Below are 17,214 nucleotides of genomic sequence, written 5' to 3'. Positions count from 1 at the left end.
AACTTGAGGTTTCAAAACAAAAGTCCACAAACCAGTCAATGTTGTCACAGAGGCTACATCAATTATTTTTAAACAGACTATGTGTAAATGGAGCCTTTATTTTCCCAGGAGATCATATCTGGTGGCAAAAAGAATTGCAAAGTGAAAGCCAGTTTTTAGCCAGTTCTAAAGGCCAATAGTTATTATCATTCTATGTGAGCACAGGTTCCACTAGAGGACGACGGGCCCTCATGCCACTCTCATGGAGTCTGTTTCTGACAGTTTGGTCAGAAACATGCACACCTTAAAGTATTCATTGACTCACATCTCACTAATCGACACCACATTAAGAATGAAATGAATGAATGAATCTAGTTACACTGGTGTGAACCAGCAGGTTTTAAAGGGATAGTGCACCCAAACATGAAAATTCAGCCATTATCTACTCACCCATATGCATAGGGAGGCTCAGGTGAAATTTTAGAGTCCTCACATTCCTTGCGGACATCCAAGGGGAGAGGGGGTAGCAACACAACTCCACCTAATGGAGGCTTATGGTGCCCCAGATTCAAACGTCCAAAAACACATAATTGAAACCACAAAATATCTCCATACTGCTCGCCTGTAGTAATCTAAGTGTCCTGAAGCCCCGACATAAAAAGTTGTTTGGAAAAACTCCATTTAAACTCTGTTTTTAGCTTCATTGTAGCCTGTAGCTCTAACTGCCTCTCTGTACACTGCCCTCATGTGTGCGCTTGTGTGAGACCATGAGACATGGGCACCGCCTTCATATGTGTTCACGTGCTTTCGCTGGTCTCGCGCGCACATGTGAGCTCGGTGCACAGAGAGGCAAAAATAAAAATATATATATTCTTTTTCTGTCAATATATCCCCCTAACTCCTACACGCTGGAGCTTTAAAACAGCAACAGGAACACAGAGAAAAAAACACAGATGTCCCTAATGTGAAAAAAAACTATTGTGGCATTCACAGCGAATAGTTCTGACAGAGAAGAGCTTCAGCATCACCTGCAGAGGTAAACACTCCCAAATTTATTATATTAGTTTAAATTATGTTGCAAAATGCATATCAATCCTTCTACATCACTGGTTTACAACACATACGTTTCAGTGCACAGCTGCTGCTGTTCCAGACTGTTCACAAGATGGCAGCACAAGAAAGCATTCCTCTAACAAACAGCAACCACACACTTTTGTTCATATACTTCAAAATCTCTCCTCGTTTTTTCGTCAGAGATTGAAATTAATCAAAATAGTGTCAAGAGTAGAGAGAAATAAAAACAAATAAAAGTCCACACGGGCCTGAAGAAAAACTTCATCTAGAAAAAACATTCTCAAACATGATATAAACATGAGATGATACAAAAACATAAAAGTTCAGGTAGCAGACAGCATCCTGAAAACAACTTATAATATAATTTAGAATTATTACTTAATTAGTTACTCCTTATTGACACATGATTCAAACAGATGGTATATTGCTCCCCGTCCTCCACAATAAATCTCCCTTCTAATGAGGGAGACCTAACTCAAGGCGTTTACAGTTAATCCAGTGACAAACTGAAATACCTTGTGCAGCCAAGTCCAAACACTCATTAAATATTGTTCAAACATTTCTGTCACCCGTCAGGGTGAACTCAGGGATTTACCAACTTTTTTTTGTTCCAGCCCTTAATTCCTTTTGATTTGAGGATTTGTGTCCCCATCCTTCTACACACAATCATATCTCCTCCCCACAGCAAATACATCACAATCTGTTCAATAACAGCTAAGACACAATCATTATTGCAAGATTTCTCTAAAGTTTTGGCAATTTTTAAACTTTTAAAGGCATCAAAATGACTCCTGTTCTCTCTTTATGATCTGTATAGAAGATAATGTAGAGATGCTCTTGAGGAAACCAGTTGAGGATTAATGGAGATCCAGTGACTGTGTGTGAAATCACTTTGTCAGTCACTCATTCACTTCCCCGATATAACACACTCTCAATAGTTAACTCTGTAATAGAAATGCACTGATATGAAATAATGTTACTCTTGGAGAGGAAAACAGGCTTTTTTTTCAATATTGTGTAATATGTTTAGAGTCTTTACAGACCCAAGAGTAAACAGTAGATAGAATTATTGTAAACTTGTGTGTAACAATATAACCCTAAAGTTTTTCTTGTTAATTCTAATGAACAGCAGTCTTTCTCTCCTTACTGAAAAGCTTGTATGAGGTACAAATATTCGTAATCCCCAAGATCCCCAAGATCACATATAAATGACATCATCAGAAAAATAACTAAGTGCATTTTCTCATTCATAGGCCAATAACATATCATACATCCCTACTCTATGGTGAGCAGTGAGCAGTAGTGTAGCACGGCTGTAATTTATGCGTCTATCAAATGTGATAATGAGTATTGCTATGTGGGATTGTTAATTAGTCAATCAACAGGAAAATAATTGACATTCTGACAGTCAAATTTCAACCAAGAACAGCAAACTAGTACAGCTTCTAAAATTTTGAACATGTTTGTGTCTGAGGCTAGTGATCAAAAAGGTGCTTATTAGGGATGGGCCTGAGTACACTCAAGTACTTGATTTGGATTTCAGTATTTATTCAAAGTAGAGCAAGGGTCTTCAGCATTTTTCTGGCCAAGGACTCCTTAGGCTATTATTTACTTAAATCACTGAAATTAACAGGCCGATATTTGTTCCAGGCATCTATAGGGGACAGGCCTTTCATTCCTTTCTTACAAAACTGTTGCTCAGCAAAAATAAGAAATACAATCAAATTGCTTAGTTGAACCAGTATGAACATTACCTGTATAAAAATCAGGCTTTGAATAATCATATGACATATAAATCATTTATTTGATCTAGCTCCGACAGACAGGGCACTGGAGAGGATTACGGCACCTGGCATATTGACACAACACCACTTTATCCTGTTAAAACAATATTCATGACTTGGATTCATTTTTTTGAAAAACCCTTTTGATACTTTTCATCAGTGGACCCTTACGGACTAAAGGAATAACTTAATGGGTAATTAAGGAATTGATACATACTCTGCTTTTATCATCAGGGGAAGGGAGTCACCACTTTATTTTTGTCATGTTGGTAAATCTGAATAAATTACGGTCTTCTCTGGTGCTCATGGTTTCAGTAAAATGAACCGAATGATTTAATTGTGGAGAATCTAACTGAGCAAAGATGTGTAGTATCTCCTTATTCACAAAAGTTTAAACATTTATATTTGTATGTGCGATCTTAACAGCCACCTAAACTACCTAAGCTTTGATGGGTGGTTAATAATTTGGATTTATACATCCAAAGAACTATAAAAATGAACTGCTAGCAAACATATCAGGCGTCTAATTGAGACAGATCTTTATTTGTCAATATGTGTAGCCAACCAGGCTAGTAAAAGGGACTGGCTGTTTAATAAGGACTAGGCTTTTAATTCAAGTTTTACTGTATACATCATGTTTGTTTCTGAGGTGGGCGGTGTGTCAGAGTATCTTGATTAAAAAGTTACATAACAATTTATTGTGACTCACAACAATGTCTGTAAACTTGGATTAGTGATATAGCTGACTGGCCAATATGTTTCAATAGTATATAACTGTTAGCTGACTAGTTCATCTCGTTATTATGGATCAGTACCGCACGGTGATTTAGTGTTACCTAGCTAACATGATTGCACAGGGATTCATGAGTAGAAGTTACCCATTTATCAATGTTGTGTACAGGAAATTAATGTTTTTTTGTCTTGTTTTTTATGAATAGGTCAATTTATCTCTGCTAATATGTTGCATTCATGCTAATGTTTATTTTCAACATATTTAAATTTTTGGAAAACAAAACAAAAACAAAAAACTTAAATTAAAACTTAAATTATATAACCAGACAATAATGTGAGTCCAGTAACTTTGAAGCCCCCCTCAGGGTCTTTGTTTCTTTGAGTGCTTCGTGGACAGGACGCAGTGATGTAACTGCTGTCTATGAATATTTACACTGATACATATAGCAAAAAAAGGTAAATCTGCACAGTCAGTGTTTTCAGTCAGACGTTGCTTGATCTGATGTTACAGGCAGAGTGGTGACCAGGCATACAAGTAATGTTTGGGAGTATTTCTACAAAGTAAACTAAATGTATGTAAAGTGTAAGCTATGTAATGTTAAACTTGTGTATCATAGCTAAGGTCTAAAGTCTGTGTGGCGAAGACAGGACCCCTTCCGCCGAACCACAGTTTAGCCTCGGTGTTCATTTTGGACCCTACTATTATGTTTGACTTTTTTGTTGTTGTTGTTTCTTTTTCGGCAAGTACTCCAGTACTAGATAATAAATTAATACAGGTACTCAAATGTGGAACTTACTCAAAATGCCCATCCCTAGCTGTTATAAAGAATTTACCTGGGCTCACTCTGACAAATGTCTTGTTTTCTGACATTTTAAAAAAGAACTGGTCCATTAATCATAAAATCATCAATAAATTAGTCGATAATGAAAATAATTGTTAAGGCCTTTACACACTTTTCGTCCAAAATTGACGCACATCTAAAAATAAATGCAACCTCACATTGTGTCAATCACCTTTGCGCACTTTGAGTCTGAAACTTTTGTCATTAAAATTTTTTCGGAACAGGTTTGATTTTCTGCGTTTTTCACATCTGTCAGAGCCTTTAGAGACATTGGACCAAGAACCAGTGAAAAAAAAATGTGTCACAAGACAGATGAACAGGATGCACAGAATAATTTCATATCTCACAAGGCTAACTTTAACAGGTCAGACAATAATATTCAGGTAGATAATGATGAAGAGGAGGAGGAGGAGGATGTTGACTGCACACTGAGAATGTGGAGGACAGAGAGGGAGGACAGCTCTGCCCCTTTCATGTAGCTGCGGGGCCAAATGAAAGACAGGGAGGGGGTGATGTCAGCCAGATACGTAACTCAAGTAAAGAGAGGCAAAAAAGGAAATGTGTCTTTTAATTTCGTCACATATTGTGAATTTCCGCAAAACAATTAAACTCATCGGAGTCAGTGTGCAAGGTTTCTGTGCGTAGCAATTTTTTTTCCGCTGATGGATTACAAAAACACACACACTCACACACACACAAAAAAAACAGACTCAGAGTGCAAAGGCCTTAAGTTGCAGCCCTAAAATCCAGACACTCAAAGTTTTTGTGAATAAGGACTAGGGGTGGGAACCACTGTACGATATTATCACCATACTTTGGTCACGATACAACAATATTGCAATTTTACATGTTTTGCAATGCTGAGCATTGCCATGATATATTGTGATATCATGCGTTTTATTACCTTTTTTCGACTGTAAATTATGTAAGTTATAACGGTAAAATTTGTCAACGTCTGTTTTATCTGATAAGATACATTTTTAAAGGAAGTTGTCACTTCAGTCATTTTTACTGCTGCCAATTGAATCTAGTGGACTAAAAAACAATCAATTCTATTTTTTTAGTAGGCTAACAAAGTTATTTGTATTTGCAACATTAATCATTTATATAATTAAAAAAATCAATATTTGGCATCCATGTATTGATACAATATTGCTACACAAAATATTGTGATACTATGCTGAATCGATCCCCTACCCCCCCAATAGAGTGTGATTTTAGATGCAGCTGGTGGCAGTGAAGAGGAGAAAAGGATCAACTGGATTCATTTGAATACCAGAAGCATCTTGGATGTGTGCTGAGAGCTGGAGTGTGTGAGAGGGAGAGAAAGATTAAGAAAGAGGTTTGAGTCACAGAAATCACTGAAAACTACTAAATAGACTTGTCCTGGTATGGACTGTTTTGGACTGCACGGTCATATGTGGTGAAGCCCGACCATCTGGAGCCTCAAGTCTGATGAAGCGTAACCTAAAAAACGAATCACACAGATGGCTGGATCCAAGTCAGGAGAGGAGAAGAGGAAAAGATGGTGCAGACAGAAAAACACAGATACAGAAAAGAAGTTGGAAAGCAAACAGTAGTGTAAAGCCCAAAACTGAAAATAGCAACTTCAGTTTCCAAGTAGAGAGTGTTGCCACCGAGCGCCTGCTCCAACCCGCACAAAACATGTGAAGACTTTCCAGCATTTTCAAAACCATCCGACAAGGAAATTTAAAGTCTCAGCAGTTCTTCATGCAAAACATTCCCATCGAGGTAGCAGTGGACTCTGTTCCTTTTACATTGTTTGGGTTTTTTGGTAAAAGATGGACGAGACCCTGACTGCCGAGAAGTGCAGTGACTGTATATTCATCACTGAAAAGTCTGCTCAGTTTTAAGTAATGAGAAACAAATAGTGTTGTGGACATGAGTGTCTGCTGAAGAAAAATAACCACCAAATACAGTTCCTGTGCTGTTTCTTCAATTAACTAAAAAAAAAAAGACAAGACAGTCAAGTTTTCTGTTAACCTTTTCCACTCCACTCCACAGTGCTGGCTTTAAGAGGCCGTAGCGGATAAACAGGTCACGCTAGTTTGCCAGGAGGGGTGTTAAACAATGCTCCAAATTAGACTAAATTTGGCTGGGGAAAACTGGTATGGTCATTTTCACAGAGGTTCCTTTATGTCTCAATTTTTGATATCCGTATACAAAAGGGATTCTATAGATCCCCATGAATCTCCCCTTTACAGACACATCTACTTTATGCTCTTCCTGTACAGATTTGGGCAAAAACAATGCAGCTTTTTAGCCTGGTGAGACCATCCTGATGACGTGAGCAACGTTGTGTTTTATTTTCTGTATCAATCTGGACTTGATGCAGCCCCAAACACTTTCCAGAAATTAAAATCCAATCAGGGTCAATCAGGGATCTGCACAGTAGTTTACAAGAAGCCAATCAGAGACTTGTAGTTGATCACATAAAATGCAGGCTGCTGCTTGCAGAACAGTAATGGCAGCTCCCATGGCAACAAGTGGCAACTCTAACGCCAGTAGAGTAAACACAGCAATAAGTGAAGTTATTGCAGAAATAGAGTCAATAACAATAATTACACAAGAACAAGAGAAGATGTTCTCTCTGTCCTTCTGACTGGATTTGGCAAAAGCTTGATTTTGTTTCGGTGGTGATGAAGATGTTTCATTACGCTGATTAGCTGAGAGAGTTTGTCCATCAAGGCGAGTACTCCCGCCCACTGAAAGTGTCTGAGGAGGTGCCAAGTACAGAGAGCAAAACAGAATGTTGAGCTCACATCATCAGGATTGTCTCACCAGGCTAGCAGTTTTTTAGATGCAGTGTAAATGTGTTATTTTCACCTATTGTATTTAAATATTTCTGAATACTGGACACCCTAGACAGGCCTGGAATTGCATAAATTGGGTCTGACTAATGAATAACTGACTTATGGATTTAATGATCTTATTCATTCATGTGTGACAAACTAATCAGGAATTATTTAGCTTCAACACTATCAATTTCTCTTATCAATGCCCGAGACTGGGCCACAGCAGGAAGGAAAAAAATCTAGATGTTTAAAAAGGCGATAAATGCAAAAAACTTATTCGAAGCGAGAATGGCAAAAACACTAGTAAGCTTGTACATTCGTTAGAGCCAATCCAACTGTTTTTAGATGCAGATACTTAAACTACCGCTGCAGAGTAAATGCCTCTCTCTTCTTCCCCAATTAAAAATCTGTACACAGCACCATACTTATGAAAGCCATGAGATGCTATGGCACTAAAGCCTGAGTGGGCTGCTGGCTGCGCCTGAATAAATTAATACCTGATAGTGGAAACAATTTTCAATGTGGATCGGTCACGGCTAGCCCGTATGTGGGCCAGTGCCAAAATCAAGCAGATCAGATCTGTACGTCACCATGCCAGCAAAGGATGTGCTGACACTCTGGGGAAACTCTTTGTATGTCAGACAAGTAGACTGAAAAATAAAAGTGATATTTTATTATAGGGGTCAGATAGTACTCAATCAGAATGTGCTTGAGAGTGCTGTAAGTCGAGGATAATGAAATCAGCCCAGTTTAAGATAAAACAGCTCCAGAAACAGCTCTGGGTGCTCACGTGATGCCAAGTTATTAAACTAATGTGATGTTCTAAAAGCTTTTAAGTGAGACCATATAACTTTTGAAAAAAAAAAAAAAAAAAAACTAACACAGCCTTCCTCTAACATGTTATAAGTTGGTTTCATTAGCAATAAAACAACCCCCTGCTCAGGTGTTTGTCACTATAGACTCAATCTGATATGACCAATAGCTGATATGGTGGCTGATTTCAGTTGAGGTTAAACAACTGAAGATATTTACAGCTTTATAGACTGACTCTGGTTGAAACCTAGTTAACTAATATCTATTTATAGTGTTTATACTTGTCTGACTGCATTGTTGGTTTAAACTGTTTCACAACATGGGGTCAAAATACCTGAGGTTTGGTGCTCCTCAAAGTTCAAAGTGTAATGTGTGCTGGGAATTACCCATGAAGGAGGTGGCTGTAAATTCTCATTGGCACTCTACAGCGTGACCTACAGAAAAGGTGGAGCAAGAGTAATCTATCATTTGTGTGACAATGAGTCCTTCATGTGTCTGGACAGCTCTGACAGCCATGTTTCGGCTCACTGAGTAGTCCCCCAGGTGATTATATTTCATACTTTTGCCTCTGGTGGCATGAATGTCAGACAGCTGCCACTCTTGACTCCAGGGGACAAAGGGCTCATTCACACTCAACATTAGATACAGAGATGTAAGTAAATGGAGACCCTCTTCTGTCAGTACTCTGCGTTCTTTTCGTCCATAGTTGATATGGAGCAGAACCACCAGAGATCTTGAAGGCAGTGTACTGTAATTCAGCTGAGATATGACCGTAGGAGACTGCAAAGACGTTTAAATAATACAGATTTATTAAATCTGTAATATATAATATAATGAAAACAGTGAAAAGAATTCTGCATCCACTACTGTCTCCGTGGCGGGAGAAGTAACACTATCAATCACACTGCACATCAAAATATGATGATGTCCATGAAATAAGAAAATTGTCCACTGTTCATGTCCATGTGCTGTTGAAAATACGTAATTTCTGTCAAGCGACACTCTTCAAAATTGCTACGTGCCAAAGCTTAAATGAGCCTTAAACAGGACAGCCAGCAGACCAGGACAATGGACGGCAAGGGTGTGATGTTTTGACAACATGTTATGCGTGTGACCCACCATGGGAAATTTAAAAAGCAGCTGATAGCAGTTAGCAGCTTACCCAAAGAAGAACAGCGGGCTGAAAGTAAATGCAAATTTGGAAAACAATGAGGTGGGGGAGCTCGTTAACCTCAGAGAAGAGGACGAGATCTGCCGCCATATAACAGGGACAGTAAATCACTGTTACTGCCATGTAATGCCATTGAAAGTGTTTATAAAGTGCCACAAATGTGTATGTTGTATGTTACACTAGAACTCGATGCTGTTGTGTCACATGTCACACTTTTTTTGTTTCTGCGACGCTGGCATGCTATCTAAAATCACACACTGGAGTGGAATGATGTCACCATCATTTGGTTCTGTGTAAAATGCAAAGGCAGCATGAAGATGGGACTTTGTAGCAGCTCTATTATGCAATCTCTGTGTAAAAAGGGCTTATGCTTATCAAGACGTCACGGACAAACATAACAGAAAGTGAAAACGTCTGACCAGTACACATGTAGTCTAATAATGATGTCTTTAAAGCAGCTGACTCAAGAGAATCTTGGGATTGTATCTGTTGCTAGATCAGTTGCTGTTCAGCAAAGTTACATAGTCTCACTTTAAATAACCAAAAATCTATCAAACATGTCTATAACTGACTCCAGAAACTACAGGATTAATAAGAAGACTCAATAATAGAATCCAAACTGATAGGATCCCTCATCAGCATCTAAAATGGCCAAATCTGTATGAGTGAGACCCCACTAAACTGACATATTGAGTTAACAGATGGCATGTCATGTAGCAGACAGTGTGAAAACAACACAGCTCGGTGCATCACAAGAAACTCCACAGAGCTGAAGTTGTGATGGAGCTAACACAAACAGATTCAGAGAGGGTTTGGAGAGTGAGGAAGTGTGAACGCCGCCTGAGCAGGAGGACAGAGAAAGATCCAGCCCTGTGAATACTTCTTTTTTTAGTTGACATCAGCAGTATCCAGTCTGTAGGTATGACGGTGTGGTGTGGCTGTAGTGGCTTGTTAAGAAGAGTGTGACGCTGTGTCACTGCAGGGTTGTGCTTCTTTCTCCTTCTCGTCATCGTCACTCAGGAAAAGCAGCGGGAACATCCCCAAAATACAGCCGATGGACACTCCAATGGCTTTACCCTGCAGGAGGAGAAAAATGATCATTACCCTCTCCACAAACTCTAGAATAAGAGTTTTATTATATTCTTTTGAACTTACAAATACTAAGAGTTAGGGTCCTAGATGGCTGTGACACAGAGGAGACACACCTTCTGAGACATGTTTTAGAATGACAGTATGATACAGCTGTGAGGCAAACGTATATTTCAAAGTGAAGCAGTTTCAGCTCACCAGCTGCAGGTGCTGCTTCCTTTTTAGCCGATATCCCCAGATGTGCTTTTGAAAGATCTGATCTGACACCACCTTATGTTGCATTCCTCAGATGTGCACGACAAGAATAAAGCTGACAATTTCTTTTTAACATGCCTCTATTTTGTCCTGTGTTTCTGCTGACATTCTCTACCAGCAGCAGACTTCCTTCCTTTTCTCTCTCATCACTACCTTCATGGTTGAAGGCTACTGGAGATATTAAACATTTCACACACATGCAATAAACTTTAATAATATATAAACTAGAATTACCGCCTCATAGCTGTACGCCTCCCCTAACCAATCAAACTGCAGTTACAGTTTAATAATTTAATTGTTGAGTCCAAGTTAATGTTTGGGCTAAATTTGAAGAAATTCCCTCAAGGCATTCTTGAGAAATGTTTATGTTAATGTGTATGTTTATTTTATTTAGAAAGGGACAGTGCACATTAATGACCATGATCACCTAAGTCACGTAAATGTGCCAGATTTGCAGGTTGATGATTTAAGTGTATATAAGAAAAAGACAAAATAAGATACAAAAACAAAGAAACACATAAGCGCAGATAAAAACAAACTGATGGCATGTCCATTGAAGGGCACATGAGCACAGCGCAAGCATATAACCATAGACAAACGCACATAACAAGGCACACAGTCTGTGAAGATTGTCAGTCATCCAGGTCATGGTAATCATAAGTGCTATATCGTAGGACTTGCTTGCGTTTCTTGAAGACGTTTCGCCTCTCATCCAAGAAGCTTCTTCAGTTCTGAATGACTGGTACAGAGTTGCAGGCTTTAAACCCTGTGTGGGTGGGAACCCTTGCAGAGTCGTAGGGGTCACATGTGAGCTCTTAGTTTGAGAGTCCTTAAGGTCACAATGTGAGTCGTTAGGGTCAGGTGGGACCAGGGGTGAATGGGTGTGAGGTCGTCTGGGGAGGGACCCCAAGACTGCATTGTAGGTGGGTGATAAGTTGTGTTGTAGACCACCCCCTCTGTTTAACAATAATCGTTCCAGCTTGACGTAGATGGCTTCTTTTACTTCTCTTTCAAACCATCTTTCTTCCCTGGCCAAGATGTGCACATTGCTGTCCTCAAAGGAGTGTCCCTTCTCCTGTAGATGTAGGTGGACAGCTGAGTCTTGACCTGAGGAGCTGGCTCTCCTGTGCTGTGCCATGCGCTTATGGAGTGGTTGTTTTGTTTCCCCAATGTATAAATCTGTGCATTCCTGGCTGCACTGAACTGCATACACTACATTACTCTGTTTTTGTCTGGGCGTTTTGTCCTTGGGGTGGACAAGTTTCTGTCTCAGTGTGTTACTGGGTTTAAAGTGTACAGGGATGTGGTGAAGACGACCTCACACCCATTCACCCCTGGTCCCACCTGACCCTAACGACTCACATGGTGGCCAGATGGGTCAACGACTCACACTGCGACCTTAACGACTCTGAAACTAGACCTCATATGTGACCCCAACGACTCTGCAAGGGTTCCCACCCACACAGGGTTTAAAGCCTGCAACTCTGTACCAGTCATTTATAACAGAAGAGCCTTCTTGGATGAGAGGCGAAACGTCTTCAAAAAACGCAAGCAAGTCCAGTTGCCTACAATATAGCATTTATGATGAACAAGGCACATAGGCAAAAACAACAAGACATAAGTACTACTAATAAAACAATGACCTAACCATATAACCCAAAACATTAAGAATGCACAATTAGCAAGACAGTGACATCCTCATAAAATCAAAGCACATTAAGGAAAACATACTACACAAAAGCACATAAGCCCGAACATACAGTTATGAAATGAGGACTAAACCACTAATTCAGATCATGAAAACATGTTTGATTGTCCAGTAACCACTGTGTTATTAATTTGGAGAATGACTTAAGAGATGTGATGTTCCTGAGTTCTACGGGTACAGTGTTCCAGGTGTGTGCTGCTTGACTGGGAAAGGCTGACTGTCCAAAGCTGCTCTTTGTGTGGTATTTTACAATCCCCCCTGGAGGTAGATCTGGTAGAGGAGTTCTGATTTTGTTTAATGAATTCACTGAGTGGAGGGGGTGCCAGGCCATGAAGAACTTTATAAACAAGTAAAATATCAGCAAATTTGATCCTATTTTCCCAATTTAAAAAACCATATTTTGTTAAAATTTTACAATGATGATATGAATTTGACTGTTGTGAATGTTGAATTTTAATGTTTTTAATGCCTATTTGTACAGTCTTTCTACTGGTTTTAGTGCAGTATTGCCTGTTTGAGTCTAGCTGGTCAGACAAAAAAATCATTACATTAAGGTACAACTTTCCTCCTGCACTTTGATATGACGCACTGATGGCACTTTACCTTTTTACTGTTATAATGTTACTGTGTCTGACCTGTTTGTCTGTTTTGTGTGGATGAAGCCAAATCACTTAAACTGTGAACCAAATCTACCTTCAGGTACAAATAAAGTTACCTTACCTTACCTTTGAGGCCTCTGTCGTTGCTCCTGATGTGTCTAAAATTTGACAAATTGAACTTGAGTCTTTTTTGACTTGTGTTTTGAACATGAGCTGTGAATCTATTACTATGCCTAAATATTTAAACTCATGTACTACTAATAATCTTCTCCCTACTACTGTAACGACTGGATCTTAATCTCTATTCACAGACTTTGAGAAAAACATACATACAGTTTTACTGACATTCAGATGTAAAAAACAGCTTGTTAACCAATTAGAAATATTGACCATTGAAGGAGATAGCTCTTCTGCTACTTGCTTCTTGTTTTTGTTTTGCACGTAAATATACGACTGCGTCATCCTCCTACATCTGACAAGTTACAGTAGGAGGAAAAGGTTCAGGTAGGTCATTAATAAACAAACTAAATAACAGAGGACCCAAAGTTGAACCTTGAGGCACAACAACATGATTTTTAGCCACTTTTGAAGTAATCTAATCCATGCAAACACATTGTTTTCTGTCTGTAAGATATGATGTTATCCATTTAATGAGAGTAGGAGAAAAATTAAACTTTGATAACTTAGTAATTAGAACCTCATGATTAACAGTATCAAGGACTTTCTTTAAGTTGGAGAAAACAGCCCCTACCACTCCCCCCTTGTCCAATTTAGACTTAATATTTTCTAAGAGAAAACAAATTGCTGTTTCAGTGGAGTGATGTTTTCGGAACCCAAATTGCATAGGATGCAATGAGAAGGACATAGTATTCAAATGTGATATTATCTGTTCAGAGATCCATTTTTCTGCAATTTTAGAGACTGCTGGTAGTATGCTAATGGGTCTATAATTCAGTCCCTCCAGGATCTCGCAGCAAAAAAAACTTGAATTTGCAGCCAAACACCCTTGAATTTGCTTTTTATGTGATTTTTTTTTTGCGGGAAATTGCGGCAAATGACAAAAATTGTGGCTCATGACAAAAGGAGAAGAGAAAAAAAAAGGGATTTTTTTTTTTTAATTACTACCTCCAAAAAAATAAGTCATGTAATCACTTGCTATAATAATCATACTGAATATTACAAAAATAGCCAATAATGTTGCAAAAAATCCTGAGTGAATATTGCAGCTCTCAAACCAGACAATGTGACTGTAAAACATGTAAGCTATCTTCTGTAAACACAACATTTTAATACAATCAGCACATATTGTATGCATTTAAACAGTGCAAATTCTTATGTCAATACAGAGCGTTTCTCCATACTGCAATGCCATTAGCGCATTTGATGACGCGTCTGATGACGTTTCAAATGACATCGCATGCGCGACGACTTCCGCTCGGCCGGAAAATGCGGAACAATCGCAGGACTTTTGAAAAATTGCAAGCCCCCGCAAATATTGCGGATTTTCGTTGAATACACATTCATTATTGCGATCGCAAGATCGCCATTTTCTGAAGTGACTGATAATTACTAATGCCATATGATCACCTGATTTAAGCACTGGTGTAATTATTGCAGTTTTTCAAACACTCTTTCATTAATGGACCAATTTTTGCAATAGGAGAAATTAGTGCTTGCTTGTGGCCAATTGGTCTCCAAGTCGACATTTGTGCCAAATCTGAAGAAATTCCCTTAAGGTGTTGTTGAGATATCGCATTCACAAGAATGGGACTGACACATAGAAAGATAGACAACCCAAAAACATAATGCCTCTGGCTAAGGCTGATGCTAGAGGCATTAAAAATCAGGCCCCTCTGGTGTATGTTTAAAGTGCAACATCCTCAGTTTGACTTCAGCTGGAGACCTTTGTTGCATTTCTTTCCCATCTCTATCTCCTCTTCTATTTCGCTACTGTTGGCTTTATAGCAAAAATCATAAAACACCCCAAAACTAATCTAAATAAATATCTAAACTAAGCACAAAAAGTAAGGAAATTTGTGTTTGGTAGATTATTTCTTTGTTGTAACAATGCTTCTTGGCAATAAACCTTATACCGTTGGAAAGCCTGTTTATTTCCCTTGTAAATGGTGCCACATTTGTAAGGACCGTGCATTTGTGGGATAAGCAGAAGAGCTGAGTATGTGGGTTGTGCCCATGAAAAATATGCCAAATCTTCTCTGCCAATGCTAAACAGCTTTTGTTTTGTTTTGTTTTGTTTTTTTTTTGCTGATTCTGGTACCCACAGGTGCTGACAATCAGGTGCCAATCAGGCACCTGATTGTCAGCACCTGTGAGCATGGGCCCTGCTACAGTGGTCAGTTGGTGTCTGCTCCAAGAATCTGCATGCCAAATTTCACTGATCTGGATCAGAGTCCTGCACTGGGTCAGGTACCTGCGGGTACCCAACGGGGTGGTTTGTAAAAAAAAAACATTTTTTCCCGGGTTCGGATCTGGGTGAAAAAAATAACATGCGGGTCAGATCGCGGGTTTTAGATAAACACATCAGTCATTAGTTCGGTAAACTACAGATAACTATCTTGGTCATTATTTACTCTCTGAGGATCGCCTCCGCTATTTCACAACGGTCATTGGTTCAGCTGTTTACACGCGTTTCACCATCTAATAACACAATTTGTGATTGGACGACAGAATCAATATGGCTGCCACCGTCTAACAAGCGCCACTTCCAAAACAGTAAATAATTATTTAGGTATTTGAGAAATAAGTGGATAAAACGTACAACTATCACTTTATAATGTTTCTGAAGTGTTTCCCTGATGGATTACTTCTCTCCTCGATGGATTCTAAAAACACGTGACGGCTCATAGCTGCTGAACGTCGCTCTGGACAGAAAATAAGTCTATTATTACACATGTAAAGTTCCTTTACATAGATTAAAAGTTTAAAAGCATTAAACGTAACAAACGAGTGCTTTTACACTCGTATGGGAGAAGAACACAGAGGGTTGATGATGGAGCTGAAGTCAGGTTTTTATTGTGAGAGCTGCTTCATTCAGGTCGTTGTTCACTTACTGGCACCTTAACTGTGGCGATATGCTGTTCAATATTCAGCCAATATGACCCAAAATTCATTCATTCATTCATCTTCTAACCGCTTCATCCTCTTGAGGGTCGCGGGGGGGCTGGAGCCTATCCCAGCTGACATCGGGCGAGAGGCAGGGTACACCCTGGACAGGTTGCCAGACTATCGCAGGGCTGACAGATAGAGACAAACAACCATTCACGCTCACATTCACACCTATGGACAATTTAGAGTTATCAATTAACCTAGTCCCCAATCTGCACGTCTTTGGACTGTGGTGACGAAGCCGAAGTGCCCGGAGAGAACCCACGCTGACACGGGGAGAACATGCAAACTCCGCACAGAAGGGCTCCCACGCCCGGGATCGAACCGGCAACCCTCTTGCTGTGAGGCAACACACCACACCACACCACCGTGCCGCCCATGACCCAAAATGATTACTTTAAATCCGGGTTACGGGTCGGGCTGCGGGTCGTGTTCCAACGGGACGGACCGGGTTGCGGTACTAATTGGCCTGATGCGCGGGTTTGCGGTTCGGGTGCGCGTTTGTACGTCGCCAGGTCGGGTCAGGGCGGATCTTGAAAACTGGACTCATGCAGGACTCTGATCTGGATAGGGCCCGTGTGATAAGGAAACTTCAAGCTTGTGTTCCACAAAATCAAGTTGTGGCATTATTTGGAGTGAGCCCTAGTACCATCTGCAAATTGAAGGCCAAGTTCCATATAACAGGGGATGTCAGAGACAGACCGCAAAGTGGGCGTCCCAAGAAGACGGCACCCCAAGAAGACCATTTCCTAATCCTGTCAGGATTAGGAAATGGTCTGGATGATATGGCCGATGGCTCTCTGCCCAGACAATCCAGAACAGAATGCAGGCAGCCAATCTCTGGTCTCATAGAGCCGCCAGGAGGCCTGCCATGACTGCACTTCACCGTCAGGCCATTTTGCACTGGTGTCGGCAACATGTGCACTGGAACCTGCACATGTGGAGGAACGTTAGGTGCAGCAATGAGTCCAGATTCTGCCTACAGCAGTTGGATCGTAGGGTCAAAGTATGGAGAAGACGCGGAGAGCGCTTTGCTGATTGCTGCACCGATAGAGTAACATATTTTGGTGGAGGCAATGTGATGGTGTAGGGCAGCATCTCCCTCACTGGAAAAACGAGGCTTGTCATCATTGGAGGCAGTCTCAATGCAGAGAGATACTGAGATGAAATTCTGCAACCAGTGGTCATCCCATATTTCCAGTCTAGCACCGAACTCTATCCTCCAA

General features: G+C 40.0%; 1 protein-coding gene across 1 annotated transcript in view; it reads right to left on the bottom strand.

Annotated features, from left to right (window-relative positions):
* Window positions 1-1,003: 1,003 nt before the first annotated feature.
* Window positions 1,004-17,214, bottom strand: part of tmem65 (transmembrane protein 65) — a 90,123-nt gene continuing 73,912 nt past the window's right edge. The window contains exon 7 of the mRNA XM_049601649.1: window positions 1,004-10,288. Coding sequence (XP_049457606.1) covers window positions 10,163-10,288 — 126 coding nt within the window. The 3' untranslated portion in view covers window positions 1,004-10,162. The remainder of the gene's footprint in view (window positions 10,289-17,214) is intronic.

The sequence above is a fragment of the Epinephelus fuscoguttatus genome, linkage group LG17 (genome assembly GCF_011397635.1).
Source record: "Epinephelus fuscoguttatus linkage group LG17, E.fuscoguttatus.final_Chr_v1".
Taxonomy (NCBI): domain Eukaryota; kingdom Metazoa; phylum Chordata; class Actinopteri; order Perciformes; family Serranidae; genus Epinephelus; species Epinephelus fuscoguttatus.
Note: the sequence above shows the minus strand (reverse complement) of the source record. Positions and strands in the feature narration are given on the sequence as shown.